Raw genomic sequence first — 13,906 nt, 5'->3', positions numbered from 1 at the left:
AACGTTTTGGTGCGTGGGACCAAACATTTTAGCCCCCCATCTCCAGATAACAAAATATGAAGTCCCCTCCTAACACATAACATGAATCCTTCCCAACATTAATTGGAAAATTCAACTCTATTCCCAAAGCCAAACGCAAAAGAATGTGAATTAAACGCAAAAGAATATTAGGAAGGGCTAATAATGACAATTTGTGTTATTGTAAATAACACAAGAGAGAAAGAAAGGGGGAGGGAAGAGTGACAGAGCTGCGAGCGAGGGGGAGACAGAGAGAATGTGAGAGAGAAAGAGAGAGAGAGAGAGAGAGAGAGAGAGAGAGAGAGAGAGAGAGAGAGAGAGAGAGAGAGAGAGAGAGAGAGAGAGAGAGAGAGAGAGAGAGAGAGAGAGAGAGAGAGAGAGAGAAAGATAGAGAGAGATAGAGAAAGAAAGAGAGAGAAAGAGAGAGAGAGAGAGAGAGAGAGAGAAAGAGAGAGAGAAAGAGAGAGAGAGAAGGAGAGAGAGAGAGAGAGAGAGAGAGAGAGAGAGAGAGAGAGAGAGAGAGAGAGAGAGAGAGAGAGAGAGAGAGAGAGAGCTTAGTACTCAAAATATAAAATTTTCAATGGTCGAACCAGCAATTATCAATAAATTATGCACAAAACCCACTTAAAGATTTAACAACAAAATGTTAAGTATTTATGAGAAAGCCAGATCCTCTTACCGATTCGGCGTCTTGAAGCCAGGTTTCCATTCTATCTTCTTCTTCGACATCATACCCAATGACAGCCCGAATAATAGCCTGACAAGTGAGAACAGACTTTGCTCTTTCTGCTTCCATCGCTGCTTCTATCCACAGATTCCGATTTATTTCAACACCACTAGATTTCAAGGATTGAATTGCTGAAAAAAAGTTTAGATCGATAACTTGGGTTTTTCAAATTCTTAACTTCCTTATGGTAATTATCAAAGTGCTTATGAATTAGTTAAGGAAATCTCGCAAGAGTCTAGGATTTCGCATTAGAAATCGCCGAAGGACTGAAGTTTTTATAACGGCAATCATCTAAGGTCTCAAGAGCTCATGGAAATCAACAACGGGCTTAATACCCCTATGACAATCCTCAAAAGGCTTGAGAGTTCGTAATGGCAACTATCGATGTGCGTAAGAGTTCATTACTGCAATCATTTCAGGTGTTTTGTTTAGCTTATCTTATTGAGTTTTTTCTTTCTTTAATCCAAATTCTAATTTGCAAAATTTATAATGTGAAATATAATGTCTAATTTGGAAAAAATTATAATTTGAAAAATTTATAAAATTAAAAAAAAATCTTAATTTATAAATTAATTGTTAAATGAAATTTGCATTTTTTCTTAATAATAAACGTAAGAAATGTTCTAAATATGTAAAAAATTTATATAATATATAAAATATATTCTAAGGTTTTGTGCACACCTTTCAGTCTTTATCACGATGGATTCCAGGATTGATTTATTGTCCAAATCAAAGCACGCTAAATGAGAAAAAAAGGAAAAGCAATTCGAATTGATTTTGTGCGGGATTTGAAATCTGAGAAGTTCGGGCAAAAAAGCTTATCAGACCGACCCCCCCACCCCACCCCGGGTACGAGGGAAGTCGTAAGATAATCACCAAGAGAGAAACTATTTGGATGCTTTGGTGATTTTTCACTTTTTTTTAGTTGCATAGCGGACAAAAAATCTTCATATCTTGAAGCGCGGCAGCATACAGGGGATAAGCATGCTGGGAAAAAGCATGTGGCAGACACAATATAATGAAGTGACTCTGGGAAAAATGTTTCCATAAGAGATTTTAGTCCTCCAATTTCTTTTTTAAAGGTGACGGCCCAACAAAATTCTCTTGTGAACAAGGACTTCACCCTTTAATAATTATTAATTTTAAAAGAACAGTTTTTCTTTTAGAAGTAAAAAGTGGCGTCGAAACTTAGAACGAACAAAAATTAATATCTTGCAGATTATGAAACGCATATCTACAAAACTAACTCAAATAATATGACTCGAGACATTTCCCTATATTTGAAAAAGAAAAAAAAAACACTGAAAACTGAGCTTGTTTGAATATTTTAGAGAAAGCATGAGGCTATTGAGAGCCTTATACCTTGAGTTTTTACTATCCGCAGGCTACTTAAGAACTTTTCTTTCGTAAGAGTCTGGCGGCTCCACTAGCAACCTAAGAGTGAGAACCAGAGTCGAAGATTTAAAAACTTTGGGGAGCGGTATTGATCTTTTATCGAAGTATCAGTTTAAAATTTAGGACTTGGCTTCATACCTTCAAAACTCAAAGGAGTCGGAGTCAGCCCCCTTGATAATCCAAGAGTTAGATTCGGACTCAAAATTCGTCAGTTCTAGGAGTCTGTATTAATACTCTTCATAATAAACAGCTTTGAGTTTGAAAGCAGTTATTTGGGATACTACCTACAAACTCTCTGAGATCCAACCATGGTTACCACTTGCCAACAAAATGCCATTAGACAAGCTGACAACTAATCGCTGAACTAGCTAAATAGTCCCTGTAAACGCAAACCTACTTTTGTTGCGTTTTCATTTGTAGATTTCTTAGAAAAAAAAGTCAAATTACTTTCAGCTTCTTGAAGATTTTTCCCTCGAAAATTTAGATTTTTAATTTTCAGGAAGTACCATTTTAAAGATTTTTTTTTTTTACTTAGCAAACACATGCAAAGACAAGAACATACAGAGAAAGTCCAGCGCTTAGAATAACAATTTTTTTAGATTACCTCTTTCAATAATCTTCATAACCATTTTCTCATTACCATTAGCTTCTTCAAGTTTGGCGGCAGTAATCCAAATTGAACTATCAGTAGGAATGTTTTCACGGGCTTTATTCAATACCTTTCTGGCGTTTTCATAGTTCTCAAGCCTAAAATAAAGATACGTTGAAAAGCTGTTCAAGATCTGATAAACAAAATTGTCCAACAAATCTAAACAAAATCATTTGCTCACCACCATTAACGTACTACCCAAATTATAAATCGCTTTCACACGACAAAAAACAAATATGAAAGGAATAAGACAAACATGGTAAAATTCTGCAAAATTTTTGAAGTCGAATAATTAGAGTGGCAAGAGGGGGACCACGATACATCCCTCCAAGACGCCCCCCCCCGCTCACGCCAACTATGTCAGAAAGGTACTCATCTTGTTTGAACCATAATAATACAAGATTTAAAATCTGTATGGTTACAGGACCAAATTCGGCCCTTAACCTCACCAGAGCTCTTCTCGGGGAAAGGTAAGCCCATGGCTATTCCCCCCCCCCCATTAACGTTTTAGCAGAAAGGTAGACATGGCGCATCTTGTTTTAACCATAGCCGTGCAAGGTTTTAAATTTGTATGATTACAGGACCAACTTTAGTCCTTAGTCCCACCAGAGTTCTTCTCAGGGCAAGGTAAGTCCGTGGCTATTCCACCCCCCCCCAATACACTTTTAGCAGTAAAGACTTTGAGAAAGACATTTTTAAGACGAATACGGTTGTGTAAGTTTTCCCTTAACCACTTAAAAGAATCAGACTCCATTTTGAGTGTACATTAACGTTGTGACTAGTTTGAAGAAGTAATAAATTAACAACTAGCTAAATAGTGTTTTAAGTGTTTAAGGGAGGAGCCTAAGGTTAAGGATTAGTTTGCCGAAGTAGTATCTTGACTACAAGTTAAAAGGAACCTTTTTTAGTTTTTAAGATTTCGGAGGAGCTTACTACGCCTATAGCCGCGACTAGTAAGGGACTGACTGTAAGCTGAGTAGAACATTTTTTGGCTGTTTTTTAGGAGGAGTCTTAGGGAGCTTGACCTTACGACTATCTTGTATTAGCATTAGTTTGATAAAAACCAAAGCAGGGGCATCAATTAGGGGGAGGGGAGAACAGGGGGAGAAATTGACAACCCCTTTTTGACTAACAACAACTAACTTACCACAGGATCAAGCCACCTGAGGCCAACAGAGCTACGAAACTCCTCCTCCATTCCAACCTATTCAAAGCCTCTTTACACCCTCCTAGGAAGTTGCCATTTCCCTTCAACCTTTCTTTATGACATCCTCCCACCCCAACCGCGGACGACCTGCTTTTCGTTTAGTCCTAGACGGTTGGCCAAGAAGTTCTTACTTCGGCGGGAGAAGTCCATAGAAAGCGGGATTGAACCACACTTTTCGTAGAGCCTACTGTTTGAAATACGATCAGTCAGCCAGGTACCCAGAACAATCCGCAGACGATTTCTCTGGAAAACATCTAGTAAATCCTCTGAAAATTTACAGAGAGAAAAAACGACAAACGAGACTGCGGTCAGTAGAGAGAAAAGATGGAAAACTAAAACGACGAAGATATTTCGCCTGTATCCAAACTAGGCGTCTTCAGCCCAAGAGAAGCAAAGATAAAAAACCAAACTAAAAATAAAATAAAACCACCACCAATAAAATACAATTGGCGCAACTGATCCACGCAGGGAAAAAAGCTAATAGAGTTACTTCGATGAGAACATCAAAGTAACGGACAACATCGAAGATCTTTCATTAGTAAATCTTCTTCCGTCTTTCAGAGCGCCCATGCTTCTAATCATATTTGACCACTGTCATCACTGTAGCTACCAATTTTCGAATCTTGGTTTGCAGACTTACTTTCCTATTCTTTTAAACTTTTTTCAACTGTGAAAAAGCACCCTAAGCCTTGGCTATTCTACTTTTAACATGTTCACTGCTCCCACCGTCTTTACTAATAATATTACCAAGGTAAGTGAAGCTGTCCACCTGACCATCTGAACTCCTTTAGATTTTGAATATACCTTTTTGGGTATTGCCATTGAGAACCCCCCCCCCACAAATTTTGAAAAAAAAAAATGTTGTCCCCCCTTAGATTTTCGGAAGCTGAGAAAATTTTTAATCACATTCAATGTAATAAACATTACCTTGCAAGAGCCAGCCACAGTTCAACACTGTTGGGGCAACATTCAACAGCTCTTGAAAGCATTATTCTAGCATCTTTGATTTCTTCTAACTCAACCGCTTCCTTCCAGAGGCGCACAGAATTTGGAATATTTTCCAATGCCTAAAAATACAAAAAAGGTTTGATGCACAAAGCAAACAAAACATATCAATAAAAAAAGTGTTTACTAGCATACATGTTATCCCGAAGGCATGGTTGTTGGACCTTTTAACGATGCATAACAAAATGGCTATCTCAAAAAACTGATGGGACGATTTTGGGGGGAAAAAGGGCGTTGATGGCTAGTTGCCCTCCAATCTTTTTTGGTCACTCAAAAAGGGCACTAGAACTTTTAATTTCCATTTAAATGAACCCTCTTCCGAACTTCTAGGACTGATAGTTCGACATAATCACTTTATGAAAAAAAAAAAAGTTGATGCTCAAAGGGAACAAAATATATACATCAAAAGGGTTTATGTTAGCCATACATGATTACATTGTTCAGAGACACTGAGAATGCTTCTGAATAATTAATGAAGGTTGATCACCAGTCATTTTTGGTCAATTAGTAAGGTGAAAGTTCCAAAGTAACATAATACAGAAGAATTTAATTACTTCACCTTTTTTTTATAGCCTTTTAGAATACCAAGTAAACCATTGAATATAAGACACGACCACATACCCGTCGGGTACGATTGCGCACGAGAGCGACCACTCCGTAGTATGGCTAAAATACATATTACACTGACATTGGTAAATGACACTATCCGCAGTTTGACCAATGGTAGAAACAAGTTTAAGAGAACCCACACTAAGATCTAGGCAAGAGTTGAAAAGGAACTTTTAAATATACATGTTGGGGTTCCACCCCTGTTTCTTTTCCTTTCAGATAAATGACCTATTTTCGTTTCTTTAATTACATTTGCTTATAGTATAATTTCCAAAGACAGGTTAAATTCCCGTTACTAAGCGATAGTGGTTTTGCAATAGGTAAGCTGTGAAGCAAGTTTATTTTTACTTCCTGGTTGGGAGTCCTTGAAAGATAAATCTAAGAGGTAAAATTGGGTTTGAATGAGGAGGTAGGTGATTCGCTGGGCCAAGTTACAGTCCACCCATACAAACAGTGCTGTACTAATTATTATTATGTTTTAGTCTGCGTTCTGACCCCAGTCGGGGATATATATATATATATTTGTGGTATTTGTGACCTTTTTGGAAGAATACAAGTAAGGTATTTTCTAGAAACTATGTACTATTCTCCGTAACCCTGGCAGGGTAGGAATAGAGGTACAGGGTACCGTCATTATTATCTTGACAGGGAGGGTTGTTACCTCCAAGGAGAGAGTAGAGATTTTCTAGCCGTAACCCAAGGCGGGTACATCTGGCTTTATAAAGTGGACATTTGACCACTCGATCGCGTTATCATACCCTGGGACAGGGTATACTGTAAATAGAGTAGTACCAAACCCGATATTTGCAGAACCGTTGGGGTAAGAGCGGGAATCTCACTAACATTTGGGCCGACAAGGGATTCTCCCCTTCGAGTAAGTGGCATAGCCACCTTTTTTGCGCCATTTTTGCCTTTAAAAGTGGTGACCCCGCACATACACCCCAATAATACAAAATAGATATATTTACTGAATTTGAAGTTAAATAGCCAAAGCCAAATCTAGCTTTTTCTAATAGCCAAATCTAAGATTTTTCATTTCAATTTACTTCTTCATGTTTCAATGCGCTTTTTGAAAATAAAAAATTATTTATTTCATCGTTTCTTTGGAGCGAAGAAATTATCCTTCGAGAATTTCATTACACAGAAACGCTAATACGTCAAAAACCGTTAAAACAATCTATGCAATTTTCCTTCATTTCGTTTTAGAGTCCATTGCCCAGAAAATAATAAGAAAAACAATTCTAGATGAGGGACTTTTTTCTATGGAAAGTAAGAGTTAGGAGAATGAAACTTTCAGGAATGAATTCAAAGCCTAAATCATGCTCTGTGAGGGTGTTTTTAAGGTCCTATTCAACCTAGCTTCCTGTTTCTAAGGCTCACAAAATTTTGAAAAAAAATCCTTTCTTTTGGTGTAAGCCTACTTTCCTTGGATTCTAGGTTTTTCTTCTATTTGTTAATTTTTGGGGACTCTCTTTATACCTTCAGCTGGCTGAATTTCATTTGTTTTTGTTTTTATTATGGTTTCTGTTATTAGATATTTTAATGAATAGATTTTACTGCAGCAAGTAACTTATAAACTAAAATGAATTTAAACTTGTTTCAAAATTTTCAGAAAAAATTCTAGTTTTAAAGACCATCACAAAATTGTTACTGAGACAACTGAAATATTTATGCAGTTTGTGCAATACAAAATATCTTACAGTTGTATTATTGTAATTATTTCTAGAGTTCGTTCTTTTACTATACATTTAAAAATTTTATTTACCATAGGCTATAGTTCGTCCTTTATACCTTTCTCTCATTTTTTTAGTTCTGTGTTTTTCTCCTTTTTTCTTTTTCTGCACAGACTTCTTTTTTCACACCAAAAAAAAAATTTGAAGTTCTTCTTCATATATTAGGTAACCTTTCAAATGTTCAGGAATATTAAAACCTTCAACATTATAACGTACTTGGACATAGCTAGCATCTTTTCTTATAAAATTTCGGCAAGTTGACTTCAGCGCATTACAGTTTTAAAATGCAAGTTACATAGTCTCGAAAACCCCTTTCTAGCTAGTGCCACATCTAAATTCCGTTCTTTTACTACCCAAGTAACCACTGAAAGATAATACTTTTCATAATTTAATTGGCAGGGAAAATTTAATGTATTTGTACCGGCGCCATTTGAAATAAGTAGGATACAAACAACAACTTTTCCTCGCTGAAAAGCCCAATGTAACAGTGTATCATGGTTAGAAGAATCGGAAGCATTTGTCAAAATTTCCACAAAAATAATAAAACATTTTTGAGATTGAAATATATCAGAATATTAAAATGTAAGGTAAAACAAGGATGTATACAGATTTTGAGCGGAATCGGACGGGAGGAAGGGGTCAAATTTTGATTGATCCCAAATTTTGATTGGCGAAAGTCACGTGGTAAAAAAAACCTCAATCACGAAAATCACGTGGTAAAAAAAAACCACGTGGTAAAAAAAATCACGTGGTAATCAAAACCACGTGGAAAATCACGTGGTAAAAAAACCTCATCTAGTCCATTAATCTGGTTTTTATTTCCTTTGACAAGCAACTACTGCCTAAGAAATGATTATATACTCAACATTGTTTTTGGAATGTTTTGGTAGAACAACACATTGTTTTGGTAGAAACAAGTTCCAGGCAAAAGTAGAACACGTTCCAGACAAAAGAAGAACACATTCCAGAGAAAAAATGAATAAAACTTATCGACACTTACAACCTCTAAATGACAGACTTGATGTGGTTCCAATACCTGCTTGATGTGGTTTCAATATTTAAAGTGATATTTATGAATAAAACTTATCGACATTTACTACCTCTAAGTGACAGACTTGATGTGGTTTCATTATTTAAAAGTAATATTTATGAATAAAACTTACCGACATTTACAACCTCTAAGTGACAGACTTGAAGTGGTTCCAATGTCTGCTTGATGTGGTTTCAATATTTAAAAGTAATATTTATGAATAAAACTTACCGACATTTACAACCTCTAAGTGACAGACTTGATGTGGTTCCAATATCTGCTTGATGCGGTTTCAATATTTGCCTGGAACAAGCTCCAGGCAAAAGTAATATTTATGAATAAAACTTATCGACATTTACAACCTCTAAGTGACAGACTTGATGTGGTTCCAATATCTGCTTGTTGTGGTTTCAATATTTGAAAGTAATATTTATGAATAAAACTTATCGACATTTACAACCTCTAAGTGACAGACTTGATGTGGTTCCAATATCTGCTTGATGTGGTTTCAATATTTGCCTGGAACAAGCTCCAGGCAAAAGTAATATTTATGAATAAAACTTACCGACATTTACAACCTCTAAGTGATAGATTTGATGTCGTTCCAATATCTGCTTGATGTGGTTTCAATATTTGCCTGGAACAAGCTCCAGGCAAAAGTAATATTTATGAATAAAACTTACCGACATTTACAACCTCTAAGTGACAGACTTGATGTGGTTCCAATATCTGCTTGATGCGGTTTCAATATTTGCCTGGAACAAGCTCCAGGCAAAAGTAATATTTATGAATAAAACTTATCGACATTTACAACCTCTAAGTGACAGACTTGATGTGGTTCCAATATCTGCTTGATGTGGTTTCAATATTTAAACAAGTTCAGGCAACAAGTTCCAGGCAAAAGTAATATTTATGAATAAGACTTATCGACATTTACAACCTCTAAGTGACAGACTTGATGTGGTTCCAATGTCTGCTTGATGTGGTTTCAATATTTAAAAGTAATATTTATGAATAAAACTTATCGACATTTATAACCTCTAAGTGACAAAATTGATGTGGTTTCAATTTCTATCTGATTCTAGAGACTTAGAAACGGCATCCCTTGGGCTAGACTTGGCTGGCAGCGCCGTTAAATCTGGCCTGTTCTTTCTTTCATATTAGAAAAAGTAAGTGCTTTACTCCTTGTAGACTATCTTTTGAATATTGAAATTACGATTTTATTAAATTAATATTTTTTTACTTTTTCTACTGTTATTTTTACTGATCAATTTTATTTTACTTACTAATTTACTGTAGTTTACTTAAATGAATGTATTTTACTTCTTAATTTATTTCATTGGCTCGTGTTGACTTAAGGAGTTTTGTTGATGTTGTTTTATCACAATTTCTCTAATCGAATTCTGCTGTTTCGATATCGAACATTAAACTAATGGAAAAAGGAACGAACATACAAATTCGATATAATAAAAATTAGATTCTTCTTAACAGGTAAAAAACGGTGCGTCAATTATTTTTCTTTACATTTTAGTAAATTAATTTCTCTCTATTTTATTTTTCTTTTCTACAGTTTTGTGTTTTCGTTTAACTTAGACGTTGGTTTGATACCTGCTTTCTATATCTACGTTCAATATCTACTTTCTACTAGAGCATCCACTATCCTCCTTCGACAAGCCATTTCGCCTAATAACGCTGTTTGGTTTATCAGATAATACGGTAAACACGCAGAAGCACGACACGTTCAGATAATCTGGAAGAGGAGCCGCAACCCGCAACCCGCACTGAATACTCGAATAACAGCTTCTGAGACAATTGCACTTGGGATAGTCTCCTGAGGAGTTTATCCCTGAAAACTTGATTATTGATTGCATTCAAAGGAAGATCAAACAGAGACAATACTAGGAAAAAAAACAAGTGGTAAGTGGTTTGAGAAGTGCCTTAAGCCATAAATGGCCTGGAGCCATAAATGAAGTCACAAGAAAACTTACTTTTCTAAAAACTTTTCTTTTAGCCTTAACATCAGCTTCAAGTTCAGCAGCACGAACCCAAATTCGAACAGAAGTTGGCAGCGACCGGACAGCAGTTGCAATAACACCCTTAGCAACGTCAGGAGGTTGAAGACGAGCCGCTTCCAGCCACAGATCTTCAGACTTGGGACAGGCTTCACAGCCCTGCATTATCAGATTGCGGGCTGCTTGAATTTTTCCGGTGACTTCCTCGAGTCTGGCCGATGCAATCCATCCTGAAGGATGATGTGGGTTGGTATCTCTAATTGACTTTAACAACAGACGAGCTTTCTTTATATCGCTAAAATGAAAACAAAGGAAATGTTAGTGGTTCATTACTGCAGAATTACGGTTTTTTAGACTGATTAGTAAGTGCTTAGAATGGATCTAATACAATTTTAGTTAAATTATGATATCCTTCCTGTGAAATACGCTAATTACCAATGGTATAAGCGCAGAAAAGAGTTGTAGTTGAGTATTATTTACTTCTGTTTTAATTATAGCTGCGAAAAAAAAATCATTGCCCCTCCGAGACTAGCAAAATTGAGAAAGCCCATACCTATCTTGTCCCCCATTCGCTGCTTTATCTCCAGATATGAAAAAGCCTTTATCCTCTACATTCATTAAATTCTTTATAAAAATTCACTAGACAATCAGATAGTTTCCCCTATTTTATTATTTTTACTTATTCCCTTGTTTCCCTCCCTTTTTCAGCTTTTATTGAATAAAAAAACTGGTAAAGTTTTTATTTATAAAGAGACCTCTTAATGGTCTTATTGGTTTTTAATGTTTCTGACATTTTCTCTTTATGTTTTTCTCTCTCTTTCCTCTTTCTTTTTTTAAACAATTGGAGTAGTGTCAATTGTCATATGTGCTAAATGTATTCTTTAGCCAGTTTCAAATGAATTTTCTTGTTTTTTTTTTATGCAAATTAAAAAATTTATAAAGAGACCTCTTATTGGTCTTATTGGATTTTAATATTTTTGACATTCTCTTTTTATGTTTTTCTCTCTCTTTCCTCTTTCTTTTCTTAAACAATTGGAGTAGTGTCAATTGTCATATGTGCTAAATGTATTCTTTAGCCAGTTTCAAATGAATTTTCTTGTTTTTTTTTTATGCAAATTAAAAATTTATAAAGAGACCTCTTATTGGTCTTATTGGATTTTAATATTTTTGACATTCTCTTTTTATGTTTTTATCTCTCTTTCTTTTCTTAAACAATTGGAGTAGTGTCAATTGTCATATGTGCCGAATGTATTCTTTAGCCAGTTTCAAATGAATCTTCCTGTTTTTTATGCCAAATTATTTTGCCTCCTTTTTCGCTTATTAATTTAAAAAAAAAACGTTTTCCATAAAACAAGTTTTGCAAAGATAAGTAGAGCTCTATTTAGCCCAAAATGAGCAGGAATAAAGCCAAATAATCTTCCAAGCGTAAAACTACCACAAGCCACTAACAATAAATAAATGAAACTAAAAACGAGCAGATATTACAATAAATAGCCGAGCCAAATCTAAACGATCAGAAATTAACATGAGCAGGGCTGATAACGCGCATGCCTTCTCAAGAGCAGAACATAATTTGCGCTTTACTGAAAAAACAAAAAAAACACAAAAAAAAAAAACAAATTAACGTGGATTGTCAGTTTGATTGACATATACTGATATTTATTCCTTAAAGTTTTGATAATCTTTTATGGACGGAAGTATAAAAAGTTAAAACATTTAAAATGTATTTTGTTTTTATTATTTTGTATTTTGACTTTGCTCATTTTTGGCTAAATAGAGCTCTTTATTTTTACTTGAAAAACTTGTTTTGTGGAAAAAGTTTTTCGAATTAATTTCTGTTCGTCTTTTATTGACAGTCTTTTTCACGGATAAAAAGAATTCGACCTTTTCAGTTTTTTTTCTACAAGAATCCACAGTTTGGGTTGATACTTGTATGTTGGAGAAGCTTTTTCTGCAATTGTATATCCTGACACAAACAGTATTTCTTAAATTTTATAACTCCTGAAGTTGACCTGAAAAATAAAACTTAATGTCATTCCCAGAAGATTCTATCTATGCTCTGTGACGACCTGGTTACACTTACACTCTTTTTATTTATTTGAATTGTAAGAGCAGAAGTAGTAATGGTGGTAGCCCCAAAAGTTTCCACTTAATGCCCCCAGTTGTTCTCGATATATTGCTGAGATGTCTTATTGGCAACCATAAACACAATGCCTTTTAACTTAGTTTAAAGCAACATTAGTTTTAAAGCATTATGGACCAATTGCATAATCGTGGGGGGATTACATGCCGAATATCCATAAAGACATAGTTGCTGGACCGACTATGCTGAATAAAATGGTCGTCTCAGATTTTTGACTCGATGCGTTTGGAAAATGAATGGGCTTGAGAGAAAGGCTGCTTGCCCACCAATCTCTTTTTACACTTTTACACTAGACATTTTAATTTTGAATCGAATAAGCTCCTTTACAAGTTTCAACGATGTTTCAAGTAATTATAGTGGTGCTAACTATGATATTGCTTATATGCTCTTTTGAAAACCTGCATGCATAAATGTATCTGTTTCATTGAAACACCTCCTAAGCATTACCGTGGTGTAGATTTCTTTATTTTAGTATTTATTAAGTATATAGTAAAATTAGGAAAATCCTAGTAGCAAACATTGTCTTTTTTGTGTCAATGAAGTAAATTTGTTAATTTACTCATGCTGAAAAAGAAACAACCCTGCGGCTGGTTGGTCCCCAATCACTTTTGACCTATAAAAAAAGGACTAGAACTCAAAATTTCTGATCGAATGAGTACCCTCCGAAGTTTCTGCTACCATGAGGTGGAGCCGGGGATGAAGGAGGAGATGTCCGATTCCTATGCAGAATAAATTCTGTTCATTTTGGGGTTTAACGTTACTCTTTACTTTCATAATAACAGCGCCGACCAGGAATATTCCCAGAAATCAAGAGGGATTAAATATCAATTTCAAAATTTTGATATGTTTTTCCAATTTTTTTATAATTTAATAAAGCAAGTTTTGTCTGTTAATTTATGCCAGCTATGAAAGTTGAAATGTTCAATAAAATACTGTTAATATTACCGCTGATTTTCATTATTTTTTTTTCTATTTTTGCTAATTATGGTAGCATGGTAGCAATAGAAACGGGACCATAATTATTTATAAGGAAAGAGTTAAAGAGAGATGGGCAGAATATTCTGAAAATTATTTTTCTTTATCAGTCCAGTACGTTGCTACAGGGTGACGCTTATTACTACTATTACTACTTTACCTAAAAAATTATGAATTTCTAGAGTTGAACTGGCAACACTGATGCAAAAACTTTTTTTTATAAATGAAACATTATTCTAAATTCACGATCTGATTTACTGTTTCTTGAAACACCTTGTGCTGCCTATGATAAAGTTCAAACATGCATACCTTTCTCAATAACATATACTATATGTAAGCAATAAACGAATTGCCTAACTTAAAAGCCTTAACGTGAGGGATCTGGGGGGGGGGGGGGGTCTTC

General features: G+C 35.1%; 1 protein-coding gene and 1 long non-coding RNA gene across 2 annotated transcripts in view; both read right to left on the bottom strand.

Moving 5' to 3' along the window:
• Positions 1–13,906, bottom strand: part of LOC148945010 (uncharacterized) — a 540,330-nt gene that overhangs the window by 407,465 nt on the left and 118,959 nt on the right. The window lies entirely within an intron of this gene.
• The window catches only part of Prp6 (pre-mRNA processing factor 6), an 89,107-nt gene that overhangs the window by 27,172 nt on the left and 48,029 nt on the right, over positions 1–13,906 (bottom strand). The window contains exons 7-10 of the mRNA XM_089099453.1: positions 10,362–10,680; positions 4,924–5,063; positions 2,745–2,887; positions 698–876 (exon numbers count right to left, since the gene is read on the bottom strand). Of these exons, the coding sequence (XP_088955579.1) occupies positions 698–876; positions 2,745–2,887; positions 4,924–5,063; positions 10,362–10,680 (781 nt within the window). The remainder of the gene's footprint in view (positions 1–697; positions 877–2,744; positions 2,888–4,923; positions 5,064–10,361; positions 10,681–13,906) is intronic.

Source organism: Artemia sp. Qi Xiang Cuo, chromosome 13, assembly GCF_049724085.1.
Source record: "Artemia sp. Qi Xiang Cuo chromosome 13, ASM4972408v1, whole genome shotgun sequence".
NCBI classification, from domain to species: Eukaryota; Metazoa; Arthropoda; class Branchiopoda; order Anostraca; family Artemiidae; genus Artemia; species Artemia sp. Qi Xiang Cuo.
The sequence above is the reverse complement of the archived record's forward strand: the minus strand, read 5'-3'. Positions and strand labels throughout refer to the sequence as shown.